The following is a 16904-nucleotide window of genomic DNA, read 5'->3' on the forward strand; positions in this document are numbered from 1 at the left end:
AACGATTTTATAGAATAGTGGCGCCATCTGGTGGTAAGAGAATCAATTTTTCCTATAGCGCCACAATGCTTATTTCGCATGCAAGTTCGGATGCAAGTGTGTGTGTGTATGCGTGTGTAAATTCTGTTTTATCGCTGTTAGCTTCATTAGGTTTTTATTTTATCGACTATAAATATATTGATTAATTTCATCGCAGACGATACCTCTCGTAGTGTATCTGCAAATGATAATGGGGCGCCAACGAAACAATCTTACCGACAATAAATAATTTTGTGAATACAACTGGTGGCGCTACCAATCTAGTTTAATACTATAATATGTATAATATTTATAATATTAGTATAATATTAGTATAATATTATTAGTATAATATTAGTATAATATTAGTATAATATTATTAGTATAATATTAGTATAATATTATTAGTATAATATTAGTATAATATTATTAGTATAATATTTGTAATATGTCGGTAATTTTGGCGAACGTTTGGCCGTTCTCTCACTACGCGCTTTGACGCTGTATGAACCCCTGAACGGAGCTTCTAACAATCGTCATAGCGGCGCCACTTTCGCCAACATTATTTCAAACTCAAAGCAAACGAATCATTTTCACTTGCGCCGCTTAAATTCGCCGCCTTTTTCATTAAATAATTTTGTTTTCTTGTTGCAATTGACGTGATCTATGAATATCGAACTTTATTTTACTTTCTCGTGTGTCTCAGACACCTTTCTTCCAAAATCGAACTTATAAATAATAAACGATATAATGAAATAATAAATTGAAATAATAAATTGAAATATAAATGAAATTGGTAATATTGCAGACGATTTATCGAAGTAAATAAGTTCTAATTTTTATACGATGATTTAATGGATCTAGACGATCCAGCACGAGTCAAAGTCGAACGACGGAAAAACATTTCCTGCTTTCGGCAGTAACTCTTTTGCTTGCCTTACTGACGCACTTAATTCTGTTTTCAATTTCCTGGAATTATCTCTGTACGTCGTTAGTCGCTGACACGCGAAGTCGTCCCAGAAAAATGGACAAAATTATTATTCAAGTCAACATCCAAGTCTTAAACTGTTACAGACCGTTCAGAGGATGCCTGCATACGAGCGCAACTAACGATTTTCATGATTTATGTATTCTGCGAACTGGAATCATAATTCCGTTGCCCGGCTGAATATGAAGCAGCCTCGCCCGGCAAATAAGATGAACGTTCCTTCATATTTTCAGCAAAACAAACGACAGCTGATAGCTTAATCATTGTTATGCGCTCGCGAAAGGAATACTGATTACCGTTTCACTTGCAAATAATTACGAAACGTTGCCGAGATTAAAGATTAATCAAATATTCGGGATAATTAACACCGGATAAGATTGCTTCGGCATAAATAAAGAAACGACAACTTATTGCGTTCAGATACAGTTTAATTTAATTTGATCGAACGATAACACAACGTTTCCAACCCAACACGCACCCCCTTCGGTAATAACTTTGCAGATCTTTGTCTTGCACTTGAACAAAAATCAGCGCAACATACATTGTTTACAATATCGTATTTAAGCGAATTCAAATTGCGAACAATGTTTGAATTATGCGATGCACTTGGAAACGGGGAACGAGTGCGTTGTCGCAGCATTTGCAACAGAGTGATACGAAGCTCGATTCCACGTTTGGAGATTAAATTACAAAGCAACACGGCTGACATAAAACAGATGATATCGTTAAGTACTAATTGCCCAACACGCACCCCTTTCGGTAATAACTTCGCAGATCTTTGTCTTGCACTTGAACAAAAATCAGCGCAACATACATTGTTTACAATATCGTATTTAAGTGAATTCAAATTGCGAGCAATGTTTGAATTATGCGATGCACTTGGAAACGGGGAACGAGTGCGTTGTCGCAGCATTTGCAACAGAGTGATACGAAGCTCGATTCCACGTTTGGAGATTAAATTACAAAGCAACGCGGCCGACATGAAACAGACGATATCGTTAAGTACTAATTGCCCATTGTTCCTTGTTGGCCGAGTCGAGAGTATCGCCGACAGACTTCTTTATTTTCACCGGTGTCGGAAAGGAATGCATCGTGCCGTGTAAATATGTGCTGGGTGCCGTCGTTGTTGCAACGCTGGTTTCAACACGCGTATCGTAGACCGCGGGTTGTTTATCGAGACGCTCGAAAAGAACGACATCTCTGAGTCAGAGCAATTATAAAGCGCGTTGCGCACAGAAAAAAGGATCGATTCAAGTGGAAACGAGCAAATTTAAATAAGCCAGGCAACGCGTTGGCGCGACCAACGTCGGCGATCCACAACGTTATCTTCGTCCGGGACACCGGTCGAACTCCGTTTTCGGTTTTGTCAACAAACTCGGCGATAAGATTTTCGAGCGAACTGTTAAAAAGCACAACAAATTTCAATAGATAACGCGGGATTTCAATGGGCACGCTGAAAGGATCGGGACTCGTTCGTTGCTTGAATTTCTCCCGCTTTTTCATCCGCGCTCGATCAAAAATTGTTCGTCCGATTATCCTCCGACGATGATCCGTTTCATTCATTTGATCATTTCTCTCTCTCTCTCTCCCTCTCTCTCTCTCTCTCTCCCTCTCTCTCTCTCCCTCTCTCGCTGTATCGTTCGTTCTTCCACCGTGAACTGAGATTCTCTGTGAACTTCGATTTCGATCTGTACACTTACGCGGCGAAGATTAATTGATCGCGAGGAACACAAGCAGTTTTTATCTACATTTTTTTTTAACATCTCGACCACTGAACAATAATACGACCGGAATACCGTTCGATATCGAGGGGGGATTGCAATTAAATTTAATTGTCATACGAACGCAAATCGATCGCGAGGTGGGAGCGCTTTACGATAATTGCGTAGATAACGTTACGTTCGAAACACCGGGCAGCTTTTCTCGCGAACGGAACGTCCGCTGCGATCACGAAAGCTGCCCGTCGGTTTCACCCGATTATTTTCGTCCGATGCTTATTAATTCGTCAACGTAATTGTTACTGTCCACGGCGGACAGCGTGCACGCGGCGCACACTACGCGACTAAAGATAGGAGGAAGCCGCGGCCGCGAACAACAACATTTCGCGGCGATCTCTAACGCTCATTACTTTACGTAACCCCCGATAGAAACGCACGGAACGGAAACAGCACGGCGAGAAACAGCACAGCGAAACAAGAACATAAAATAACATTTCTGGTTCATCGTGATATTTCGATTTCGATCGAAACATCGCGCGAGGCAATTACGAAATATTCGTTTTTTTATTAGGTAAACGCCTTTTTACTAATTCCTTTTTGTCGGGCGAGGCTGCTTGCGGGGTAAAAAGTTATTGACACGCAACGCGTGAAAATTATGCGATTGCATACCAATGAGCAAGAACGCCGGTGTTCTCGAGGTTAAAATGCCGTTCGACCAAAAACAATATCATTTGCTTGGTTTTAAAGCGGTTCTTCGACGACTCTTCCGTTTTCTTCTTGCTGCTCGTTTTACAAATTTATGCGCATGCCGAATGACCGTCTATTTCGTCGGTCGAGGGAATCCGAGTGTTCCGAAGCTGCGCATTTAACAGAACACTCTCATCAACCCTCCTGTTGCCATGCTTGGCAACGACCTTAATAAAGCCGCTCCAAAACAGAGTCGGCATTATTTAGATAAAAAATTATTCTGATAACGATTCGAACGAAAGACATTTCATCTTTATTCGTTATTCGAACGTTCGAGTAACAAAAGCATCTTTATTCGATGCTCGTCGATAAAAAGAAGACACGTGCTTCTTTTATTCGAATCTTCGAGTAACGGATACAATTTCGTCCATCTTCTGTTCGCTATTCGAAATTTTTATTCGGATAAACATCTCGTCCAACTCAATTCCAAAGCAGACCTTCGAACAAAGCATCTCCCAGAACCTGTCCGTACCAAACTCCTTATTTCCACTCTTCCTCTCTCGTTCCTTGTTCTTCGCCTAGAGAAACGCTTCCGCCAGCGAAGACGAGCTGTCCAAACAAGAACCATCGCACAGAACAAACTCCTCCAGTGCATACTGCGGCATCGGCTCGGCGAGGCGCGCGATCAGTGTTTTCCGATCACGGAAAGAAACGTTTCTGAGCCGAGATGTTGGTTCGTCCCGTGCGATCCTCCAATCTTGCGGATGATTCGTCGGCGCGGCACGTCGACGGCGATCGATCCTTATCAATCCGTCGGGTCGGCCTGCCGCGGCAGGCCCGCGTTCTCTCTGTTCCGTCTTCATTATCAGGTGACGTACCGCGCGCGATGCGTCTCTTATAATGTTTGGCCGCGATCACGAAATGGTACCGCGGCGGAGCGGACCCTGTGCCGGTCGCTGGTTGCCGGATTGGACTTTGAGCGGTCAAAGATTGGATCGAGATGGTGGACAAGAGGAGGCCTCCTCTCCTTCTCCGGCCGCGAGATATAGAGGGTCACAGATATATCGTGGTCGTCCTGCCGCGAGGATCGTTTCGTACTTGCTCGCCGCGAGGAAAGCTGAACCGTACGTGTCGGCACCGGAAGCTAACGCTCGTGCGCGGATAAAACATGTCGTTCGAAATTGAGCTGGGTCCGCCGGGGCCGGAAGCACTGGCCGTCGCCGTCAAGGAGCTCCGGGAGACTGAAGAGAACGTCAAGAATGGCCTCGCGATGCTCAAGAAGCTGCTTGCCGGTGAGCTTAACAACCTCTTTCACCTTTCGCACCTCCGCTTCTGCTTCGCCGACCACGGATTGCTTTCGTAGTATGATAGTTCATGGGGTTGGGAATGGTGTTGCGTCGAGATCGATCCGTTCGGAACAGCGATGGCGGAATGTTTAAGGAAACCGTGCGATCTGGTCGGCTTTCTTTGGGAAAAATCGCGGGACAGGGGACTTGTTTTATTGGAATAGGAAAGACCGCGGTTTTATGCAGTTATGATAAAAATGGTTGGGCGAATGTTAAGACAACGAGAATATTAATCAGAATTTAAGGACATCTATGTATTATTTTCGAGTCACTGAAATGATTTAAGGAAGAAAGAAATTTCTATCTGACTCGTGTCTGTTTTGAGGGGTTCTTATTGCAATTGGTTGCGATGATAAGCTCTGTTTCCGTGCTATAATGGTAGTGAGACTGTATACTTGCTTGTCTCGTTGCCCAGTTATCGAGACAGCGTCCTTTGTTTCTTTCATGGACTGTATCGAAACAATGATCGTAATGCTTTATCTTGTAATACTATTATTTTTGTGTGGATCAAAATGATTCTGTTGCCGACAGGTTTCACAAGTTATACAGTCAATGTACTATAATCGATAAAATCGCATTTGAGTTTTCACGTAATCTTCTTGGTTCATTTTGCGTTCCCGCAAGAACCACGTTCTGCCGGTTCGGATTTTTCTCGTTTCGTAATAACTGGACCGCGGATTCGATGCATTTATGACAAAAATGAATATCAGAACGTTATTATAGTCCGTAAAGAATTATCATATCAATTGAAGGAATTACGGTTATCTTATTATACCTAATCTCGGCAGATTTTTCGTTTGTAATTTTATAACTAATGGTTAACCTTCCGTATATATTCGATAAATAAATAAATAAATATTAGAAAAATATAGCAACATCGTTACAATGTTTTCCACTCACTACGATTGTTAAAATAGCATAAATTTTTGTATAAATTTTACTTTTGTGATTGTACAAATTTTATTTCCCATAAAGATCCGAGTAATAACTATCGATAAATTTATGGAACTCTTAATCCGCCACGAGCTTTATCGCCGGCATACATGCGAACAATTGGATTTTGACGTCAGCCGTCGCACCTGCGTGGCCGGCCGAGTGTCTCCCGATCGGCTTGCGTGGACCGATTAATATGCGGCACCCGGCCGGAGGAAATTCGGCGCGCGCGAAACTCTCCGGCTCGCGTTTTTCCTCGTGCCTCGCCGGCGCGGTGCCGCTTTCGATAGTTTATCTTCTCGGCGGACGAACAGAGTTGCGCGTGACGAATCGCGAAATGATTTCCGCGCGTGCCGCAGACGCGTCCGCGCAATTTCGCGCGGAAACGTGACGCTTGAAATTTACATGTTCTTTAGTCGTCGGTTTGGCGAGCCGATTCGCGACGGTCCAGCGTGTTCCGGCTGCTCCGAGGATGCTGAGCGGTCGTCGAAACAATCCGGCCGCTTTACGGCTGGTCGTCGCGAAAGCCGAGCGATCCTGCGAATCTTCTGGCCCGAATTTTTAACCGGCACGGTTTTTCTTTGTTGAACGATAGACCGTCGAGTTCCATCCGCTCGCCGTAGTCGTATCTGTTGCGGAATTGATAAAAGCGTGCTTCGATAGTGCGACAATGTACGTTCTCTGATTCACGATTCTCGTGATTTTAAATTCAATCGTTATAATCGACGCTCGTGGACACACGGTGGGAGTACAGTTATTTATATCGCATTGCCCCTCGGCTTGGGAACGAAAATGGACAATTTGGGAAGAGGAGATACGATTATTCGGGCCTCGTGGCTCGTTGTTATGTTAAAATGTGTGTCAAGTCCGTGCGCGGACCTCTGACACCTAAGTAAAGACAAGGAAAATTAAACGAATTCAAAGCGATAGTTCACACGAATTTTGGGGCATGTTCTCGTGGAGCTATTTCTATGCAACTTAGCTTATATGAAAGCTGGAAGTGTCTATTTTAAGACATGGTAGATTAGATTGCGATAGAATGACGAGATCATTTTAAAAAATTAAATGCAATCGACTTTGGACATCGGGGTTTACAAGGGTTAAAAGGAAAATTTCAGATGGATTTTAAGATACATTCCCGAAGTGCTATTTCTATGCAACTTAGCTTATATGAAAGCTGGAAGTGTTTATTTTAAGACATGGTAGATTAGATTTCGATAGAATGACGAAATCATTGTGAAAAATTAAATGCAATCGACTTTGAACATCGTGGTGTTTGGAAGAGTAAAAATGAAAAGTTCAGATGGATTTTAAGATATGTTTCCGAAGTGCTATTTCTATGCAACTTAGCTTATATGAAAGCTGGAAGTGTCTATTTTAAGACATGGTAGATTAGATTTCGATAGAATGACGAAATCATTGTGAAAAATTAAATGCAATCGACTTTGAACATCGTGGGGTTTGGAAGAGTAAAAATGAAAAGTTCAGATGGATTTTAAGATATGTTTCCGAAGTGCTATTTCTATGCAACTTAGCTTATATGAAAGCTGGAAGTGTCTATTTTAAGACATGGTAGATTAGATTTCGATAGAATGACGAGATTATTATGAAAAATTAAATATAATCGACTTTGGACATCGGGGGGTTTACAAGGGTCGAAAGGAAAATTTCAGATGGATTTTAAGATACATTCCTAAGTTGCATCTATGCAACTTAGCTTATATGAAAGCTGAAAGCGTCTACTTTAAGACAGGGTAGATTAGGCTGAAATTGTATAATAAGTGCGTTCGTGTCGACGACTGCACGGAGAAAGAAAAACGCGAACGGACTCATTACACAAGCTAATAATTACCGATTATCAACAACTATAAAAACGAGCCTCGAGTAATTGTATCTCCTTTTCCCAAGTCGTCCGTTATATATTATTTCCAAACTGAGAGACAATGTGAAAGAAATTACCGTACTGCGAAATCTGTATGCATCCGCAGTGATTCGATATTAAAGAGAGACAGCAAATGAGCTTTGAACCAGCTGCGATAATAATCCAATGTCACTTGTGATTCATTGTTGCCGCTTGCTTTCCGAACAAGGCGAACTCTCAGTCGAAACTTTCCTCGTCGAGAATTTAACCTCGCAATTACCGAACCTAATGGCTACTCTCCGATAGACAATTATTCCACGATTGAATCCACGCGTTCGTTTTGATACCGCAAAATACACATCGGCAAAAATAGCTTTGACAGGCGGTGAACACGTTTCGCCTCTCAGCTAATTTGAAAGACAATCAGAGGAAACCCGAGTGATTAATGATCCTGTCGCGTTTCCAATGGGCACACGATCCTCGGGCAGGCTTCGGAAACGCGAGCCAGACGAACGAATCAGCTAAAATCATCGATGACGTTCCTCGGGAATTGACACGTTCGTCTCGAGAAAAATCACTCTCTCAAGATAATTCCAGTTCGGTGCGCTAGTTTACTAAAATCCGAAAATATTCTCGGAGTATTAACACGATCTAAGTGCATCGTCGGCTAGACCCGGGGTCATGTTCTTTGATAAGCGTTATCGCGGTCAGTGGAATCTTCGCCCTCTCTATCTTCCCCCCGCCCACCCCCCGGCCCGCATTCGATCAGTTCCCTCGATGGAATAATACTTCTTCTTAACCCGATGATCAACAAAAATCAATTATATAATTATATTTTTAATCAATTATCAATTGAATTTCCGAGCCATCGCGATCGAAATGTTCGATGAAATTTCATGATCTTCAATCCTATACTCCCAGCCTCGCAATTTCATTTAGAGGCAACAGCGAAAAATATTTATGATATGTAATTTTTAATTATAAATTAAAAATTATTTATAATTTTATTTTATAATTATTTATTTATTTATATAATAATATATATAATAATATATATAATAATAATATATATTTATATTATAATATTTTATAATAAATTATTTATAATTTTTAATATTTATAATTTCGTCACCGATCGTTCGCACTTTCGACCGCTAACTGTCAGAAATTCCGTCATCTTTCAACGCCTTCTAGCATACAATTTACCGAGATCTACGAAACGTATTTTTCAAATTTTCATCATAGGCCCAGATAAAAAGTAATTTAACAGTATCCCTTTCGCCATTTCAAGTAATAGAAAAATTAATTTTCAGCATGCGTATAATTTACCGAAATCTACAAAACGCATTTTTAAAAATCGTCTCTTAAAATTGATGATAAAACTATAAAATGATGTGATTTTTAAAATTGATAATAAAACAGACTCAGATGAAAAAATTTTAATGGAATTCCTCCTGCATTCCAAGTGATAGCAAAATGAAAACAAAACTATTTTAGTCATTTTACAGTAAATTGGTCCCTCTAACGTCCATTAAAAAAAACAATGTGAATTATTTAGTGCAGTGTTAAAGAAATTATCGCGTTCGAGAAGGTGTCGGAATACTTTAGTCCGTCGCTGTAGACAGCGTCGCAACGATCGGCTTCTCAAAGCCCCGTATCTCGAGGTGTAAAGAGGCGAACTTTTCGAGATCGCAGCGGCGTAAACAACCTGTAACTACGTGTCGGCGATCGAGAATCCCCGATAACGTCGATCGATCCGAAATCCGTCGCGATAAGCGACGTCGACGTACCTTGACCCTCGACTGCGACGTCGAGAGAACCGGGAGAAATCAGTACACTCGAGATAACATTCTTATTCCACTGGCGCAGAACCGCGTCCGCTTCTGATAGCCGTCGGAAATCACGGTTGATAGCGCCTGTACTCCGATCGGCGAACTAGAAACAACGATGCTGCGCCATTGTAACTTTCGGGTTCCGTTTTCTAGGACAGTTTCGGCTGGTTCCTCGGCGCTTCCGATTCGCGTGAATCGACGCAATGCAACCGGGAATTTTTGCTGGATCTCGATCCAGTGGATTAGAATCTTTTAATCGAGCAACTGAAATTTAAAATTGAAGTGAAGAAGATGAGTAGAATGTACGCGTTGTTTTCCGATTTATCGAAGAATCGGAGGGAACGCCTGGATCCTGGCAATCACCTTGCAGCGCGATACGGTCGCTGTTTTATCTCGAAAGTATAGTACAGCTGAAAAGTTTAGTGTTCTTTACCGCAGAGAGTGTGATTTTCGAGTGAATAACTATGGATGAGGATTCTTGGTACATTTTGAGTACAGCGTTCCTCTAATTCCCTATTCCAATATTCCTAATACCCCTAATTCGCGCTCAAAATTACGCACAAAAATGGACAATTTAGGAAAAGATGATACGATTATTCGAGCCTTGTGGCTCATTTTTATAGTTACCGATTGTCAACAACTATAATCACGAGTCGCAAGGCTCCAATAATCGCATCTCCTTCTCCTAAATTGTCCATTTTTGTGCGCAATCTCAGCGCGAATTAGGGAGAAATTACTGTAATGAGAAGATAGTTGAACATAATTAATGGTGAATTCTCTATCAAAATAATATGTTAGAATCTCTTTAACCCTAGAAAGATAACCATATGACAACGTACGTAAAAGATAACCATACGCTTCAGAGGCGCATGCTTTTCTAAGGCGTCAATTTTATACTAACAATGGATATTTATTTAAGTTAATCTAGTCATTTTAAAGGTTTGGCATTATTGTAAAAATAAAATGCATTTATATTATATTTTTTTATATTTTAAGTAATTTTAAACTTAAATCACTAGACCTCTATGAAAAATTAACAAAAATCAACAGTCTTCGCAGGCGCCTCTGCGACGTAGGTTATCTTTCTCGGGTTAATAATACGAAAGTATCTCAAATGCTTTGGGTTATTTTAGTTATAGTGCACAGAAAATTGAATTAAAATAAAAATACAGGACTGAAATCGTTGGATAATCGTAGAAGCGCAAGAACGAATGAACATTTTGATTGCCACTGTACCGTCTCCAATAATTTATTTGACCACGTCGCTGTCGAAGACGTTATCGCTGAACGATACACTGTACTTATTAAATGCTTACGTAATTTCACATGCGCGAATATGAAAGAGATGCTCCGTGCTCGCATGATCATCGCTGTCTCCAACTGTATCATTTTCAACTACAGCTGACTTTTCAATTACAGCTGACTTTTTAACTACAGCTGACTTTTCAGTCGCAGCTGACTTTCCCATTACAGCCGATTTTTCAACTACAGTGCAATTTGATTTAGGGTAGAATTTCGGGTGAAGTTAGCCTAGAAGAGTTCGGAGAAATGTTTAAGAACTGTGTTTCACACGTTCATCAGCTTCTGATATCGCATCAGTTGTAGATAAGAACAACGTTTCGAAACTCTTTCAAGCAGTTATATTTCATTATATTCGTCGAGGTTAACAAAATTTTGGTTAAGAAACGTCGAAGTTTTAGGTTATGCGACTCAGTTTGCCCCGAACAACATATTTATCATTAATCGATTAATTCAATAATTTTTCGGTCACTGTGCATTACTATTGATAAAAATATTTATATTTATAGAAACCACGAACACACAGATAAAGATATCCAATGAGATTTCAAATAAATAACTTATTCATCTAAATTCCAATTTCTAGAAAATCATCGATCGGACGCGCTGATACATTATCACTGTATCTATTTACCGAATAATATTACATCTTTTTACGTATTACTACAATTCAACGGATACAATTATCATTGCGCCGACTTTGCAGCGACATTGCATCAGCTTGGTATATAACTTTATATAACAAAAGATTTTAATTTTATATAAAAGAATGTTTAACAAAGTCTTCTTTGCTGAATCTTGCAACGAATATTTTTCATTCGAATCTACGATCCACCAGCGACCTTTAGCTTCATTCCCCAGAAACTTCTCTTTCCGAGTTGTTCCCACAGTTTTTGGGCAAATGGCCGCGCAGCTCGGGAACGAGGCGAACTTGCTCCGTCTTTTCGGTTTTCCCATCGAGTTTTCCGTGTCCCACGCTCGAATCCCGTCGACACGAGAGCCACCGATTGCTCGGAGTTCTCCGGGCGAACGGGGATCATTGCAATTTCCCTAACGAGGTCCGCGGAGGCAATTTCCTACGGGAGAGGCCTCCTTCGGTCGCACGCGAGGACGGTTCCGTCCGCCATCGCTGTCGCGGATCGTGAAATGAAAATCGTTCGTTTCGGCGTTGATAACGATCATCCTTAATTACGCCTCGGATGCGACGTCGATTAGATAGGAAATAACCTTCCCAGCTGGAAAAAACGCGGAAGATTCGATCATGTCTCACCGGCCGATCGACGTCCATTGTGTTACGGATTAATCGAGATTTCATTGTTTCTTTTTTTTTTGCAATCTTTCCGAATCGAATGGGAAATCAATGTGTCCATTAAACGATCGGTATCTTTATTGATTACTATCGGGCGAAAAATATAAGTTGATTACCCGATAAGAAGTTAATAATTTAGTAATTGTACTTAATGCGACGAGATAAACTCGATGTCGTTTGCGGGAATCGATCAATTTGTGATTGTGAATATGGGTTTCGAGGTCGGCGAACCTTTAGGAGCATCTTCAGAAATTGAGAATTGAACATTTTTTTAAATCAATTAACGAAACTCGGAATCAAGTTCGTGCGGTTGTCCACACGGTTCTGACACGCTGTACAATTGCTGTCGTGTGGCACTTTGGGGGCAAAGCAAACCACAAAACTCCTTACACGAACGCGGAGTTAAGACTGGGTCTTCCGTACCCAGCCTAATGAACGATGAGCGAAGGCGGCGATTTACCCACGTTCGGACCCCTCGTAGGTGTTCCGTCGGGGGGTGGGTACTAAATTTCTTGTGTATGCCAGATCTGGCGAGGAAACATATCTGCGCCACTTTCGCGGTGGCCAGATTTGCAATAAATGTCCACTCGGTTTTCAATCGTCCTGATGGTATTGTGCTTTTTCAGAGGACTCCACGATCTACTACAGCACGGACGATGATTTTCTAATGATATTCCTGCGACCATGCAAATTCTATCCGGTCAGTGCGTTCGAATTAATGAGGCGGGTGGCCGAGTTCAAGGACAAAAATGCAAGCCTCTTCGATAACTTGATGCCGTCCGACGAGAGAACGGCGTTCCTCGAGCACAACGTTGTCAATGTCTTGAAGGGCAGGGATCACAAGGGCAGAAGAGTGATGGCGGTCAATTCTGGAAAGACCTGGGACCCTTCCAAGGTCACCGCAGATCAGATACTCAGACTGTTCTACTTGATCCACGACGTCGCCATGTTGGAACCGGAGACGCAGGTAATAATGCTGTAACACGATCTATGACGCTTCTCGGCGGATCGTTCGCGCGTTTCGATCAACGAAAAAATTCTAGATAAATTTATCGTGATACCTTCAACTACAGTGGCCCGCAAAAGTGTTCGTACACCTTCTAAAACGCAACAGCTATTTTCAAACTGAACTAAATGACTCGAATTATTTTTATGGTTTACTAAATGGTTTATTTTTTTTAAATTTTGCTAATACTTGGAATGACGAAAAAATAAACATTTTTCGTTCTTTAACTTTTTCATCCGAGCCTAAAAAATGTCTTTCGTAGATTTCGGAATCTTGTGTGCATATTGAACATTTTATCGAAATCGGTTCACGTTGTTACGAGTTACAACAAATTAAAGATCGCAAAACTCGAATCGTTATAGGCTCAGATAAAAAAGTTAAAGAATGAGGGTTTTCAATTTTTTCTTTTCATTTCAAGTAATAGCAAAATTGGAGAAAAGCTTTTTAGTCATCGTCTAGTAGACTGGTCCTTCTATCATCTCAAAAAAATTCAAGTCATTTGGTTCAGTTTTGAAAAAGTTATTGCGTTTTAAAAAGTGTACGAACACTTTTGTAGGTCACCGTATATATTTCAACATCACACGACTGATTATTGAACGCTAGAACTACCGAGACCGAAACTCGACTAATGTATATTGTTTTATAACAATGCTGAGACCGAATTTATTTAAACTTGGCATGATTTACATTATAATATACACTTCGATAAAGAAGTGTGTGTGTGTGTGTGTGTGTGTGTGTGTGTGTGTGTGTGTGTGTGTGTGTGTGTCTAAATATTTCTCCTAGAAACATTTTTATAATATCAGAAAGCAATCGTTTCGACTGGCTTGGCAGTTCTAGTGTCCAAAATGGATAGAAATAGTTCCGTACCTGCGATTTTATCTCGACAAGGTAGCAAAAGTCAACGTCTTGTTAGCCCGAGATATTTAATTGAAAATTCGAATGAAGGATTAAAAAAAAAAAAAGAAACAGTATCCGACATTTAAGATTCGGCTTTCCGGTATAATATGAAAATGTATCCGGCTTCTAAAAATACATAGTGCTCGAAATAAATGTTCAAGATCGCACTTGTGCGCAGTGTTTCGTAAGACACGCAAAGACATTTTCGGGTGCAAAGTTCAAGGGCCGTTGATCGCTATGGAAAGCAATGCGAAGTGTTCATCATGAAAAGTTCGTGCCCCGCGAAAATTATTCCACTTTCATGTATAGTTAACAACAACATCATGTCATGCTGTTTCTATTGCATACATTCTTACGAATGACCAGAGTTTACGTAATCTTATTAGACAGGAGTAATATTGGCCTCGCGTGCTTTGTTCTCGTTCGAGTTAGTCAAGACGCGTTTTTTCCGTCCGCAGATTTATGGAACCGTGGTAATAATGGACTTCGACGGTCTGACGATGAAGCAGGTGATGGGGCTGACGCCATCTTACAGTATGAAGCTGCTGACTTTCATCCAGGACGCCATACCGCTGCGACTCAAAGAGGTTCGTGGGCATTTTTTATTGCGCGGGAACGTCATAGCTGCAGTTCGTTCTTTCCTATCGTTTCTCCTTCGTCAAATATCACTGACAGGAGTGATAGAAAATCTATCGAGCTTTTATGCGTCGCTACAAGCCCTGATAAATTCTACCGCTATTAGGAGAAACTTCGCAAATAACGATTTCCAAAAAATTTTCTCGATGCATTCATTGAATCCTAGCATATAAGATTTACGCATTTATTGGAAAAAAGACATTGTGAAAACAAATACTATAGTTTGAACAAAATTATGCAATTTGAAACACTGCTAATACGAAGCATCGATGATCAGAACTTTGAGCGACAACATCGCGGAAGTTAGAACACGTGACCAGCGGCGTTCTTCCTCGCAGCCATAGGATTGTAAAATCGATTAACTATGAATGTCGGTCAAATGACTGATTTCATAGTTCTTTCTATTTATATAAACTTATATATAAAAAAACTTATAAACTTATACTTATACTTATTATTATTATTATTAATTATCTTATTTTATAATTATCGAAGACACAAAGCTGCTTTCATTTGAAATTTTTGAATACGTTATATGTATATTATATATATAATATAATAGATTATATTATATATTATATATATTATATATATATGAATATGTATATGTATGAAAATAAAGAAACGTATTCAACAATTATAAGTATACGCATATATATTTCAACAAGTATAAGTATATAATATATTAATATATAGTACGTATATATACTATATATTATACTATAAATATATACTACATTTACTATACTATTACTACTATAAAAATTGTGAGAAATTTAAATACGGTCCTAATCGACGCTCAGCTTACACACAAAAAAATGGACAATTTGTGAAGAGGAGATACGATTAATCGAGCCTTGCGGCTCGTTTTTATAGTCACCGATTGTCAACAAGTATAAAAACGAGCCGCAAGGTTAAAACAATCGCACCGATTATTGATAATAAATAATCGGAATATAATCGAATAACCTCTTCTTCCTAAATTGTCCATTTTTGTCTTCAAGCTAAACGTAAAAATTAGGGAGAATTTACTGTACATTCGATCTTGTAATTCTGATAAGGCAACACTTGTCAATGCTGACTCGATTATTCCTTGCAGGTTCACTTCGTGAAGCAACCGTTCCTGTTCAACATGGTCTGGCAGATGTTCAAGCCCTTCGTCAGGGAGAAGCTGAAGAAACGCATGTTCTTCCACGGCAACAAAATGGCGTCCCTGCACGAGCACATCCCGAAAACTCACCTGCCGAAGAACTATGGCGGCGATCTACCGGAAATCGATTATACCAGCGCCGATTGGTACCCGACTTTGATTAAATGCGAGGACAGAATTAAAGGTAACGAAGTTTCCCCAATTCTCAGCATCTGAACTTTGAAACTCGTGTCGACGATTTAACGCGAAATATTAACTTATCCATCCGAAGCTGTTCTTCGGCCTTCGAAGTACCGTAAATTCTCCCTAACCGACGCTCAGATTGTGCACAAAAATGGATAATTCGGCAAGCGGAGATACGATTATTGCGGCTTATATCGAATTTTGCTGACAAACGGCAACTATGAAAACGAGACAGAAGGCTCGAACAATCGTACCTCCTCTTCCCAAATTGTACAGTTTTGTTTCCAAGCTGAGCGTCAATTACGGAGAATTTGCTGTACTTTGTGTTCACTTAACGCGACACTACGTTTACGATATCGATCGATCGCGGATAGTGTTAATAATAAACTTCTCTATTTTTCAGAGTGGAACTCGTACGGTCTTCACAAGAACAAATAGACTGAGACACGCGCGCGGGTGGAGGAAAGATGATTGTTGAGCGGCACGCTTAGGGCGATCGCGATTGTTACGTATTTCTAATGAACTTCCAATTTAATTGTATACTTTTGTACGCTAGGCAAATGGTTTAGTAAACGAATAAACCGCAAGAAACATAATACACCGAAAAAATCATTTCCCAACAGTCGCTCCGAAGAATAAGAAGAGAATAATCGTCCTTTAATCGGGACACGACACGTTCGATGAAATAACACCGCAATTCAATACGAGATAGCAATAATGAAAATAGTGTGGTTCGTAGCTGCGAACTTGATTAGGCGAACCGTGGCGTGAGATTACACGTCGAGGACTTTGCAATGCTTTCTACGCTGCGCTGTACTTCTAATTCGTGATGTTGTTAGTAGACTGCGGATTTTATGTATTTACGGGAAAAATGCGTAAAAGCGATACAATACCAACATCGATGCAAAAATTCCATTTTATTGGTGTCTATTTATCAGCGTCGATAAAAACAGCGGAGGAAGCATCGAAGAGGAAAATGAGCGAAATTACGGAAAACAGGAAATTCTCAGCGACCATGGAATTCTAATTAATGCGGAC

General features: G+C 40.4%; 1 protein-coding gene across 1 annotated transcript; it reads left to right on the forward strand.

Annotated features, from left to right (window-relative positions):
• Window positions 1–4156: 4156 nt before the first annotated feature.
• On the forward strand, window positions 4157–16462 carry LOC117225382 (retinaldehyde-binding protein 1). Its single transcript, XM_033478907.2, has 5 exons — window positions 4157–4703; window positions 12618–12958; window positions 14356–14484; window positions 15633–15867; window positions 16270–16462. Exons 1-5 carry the CDS (start codon window positions 4580–4582, stop codon window positions 16302–16304), a joined length of 864 nt encoding a protein of 287 aa, XP_033334798.1. The 5' UTR covers window positions 4157–4579; the 3' UTR covers window positions 16305–16462.
• Window positions 16463–16904: the final 442 nt, after the last annotated feature.

This window comes from Megalopta genalis, chromosome 2, assembly GCF_051020955.1.
Source record: "Megalopta genalis isolate 19385.01 chromosome 2, iyMegGena1_principal, whole genome shotgun sequence".
NCBI lineage: Eukaryota > Metazoa > Arthropoda > Insecta > Hymenoptera > Halictidae > Megalopta > Megalopta genalis.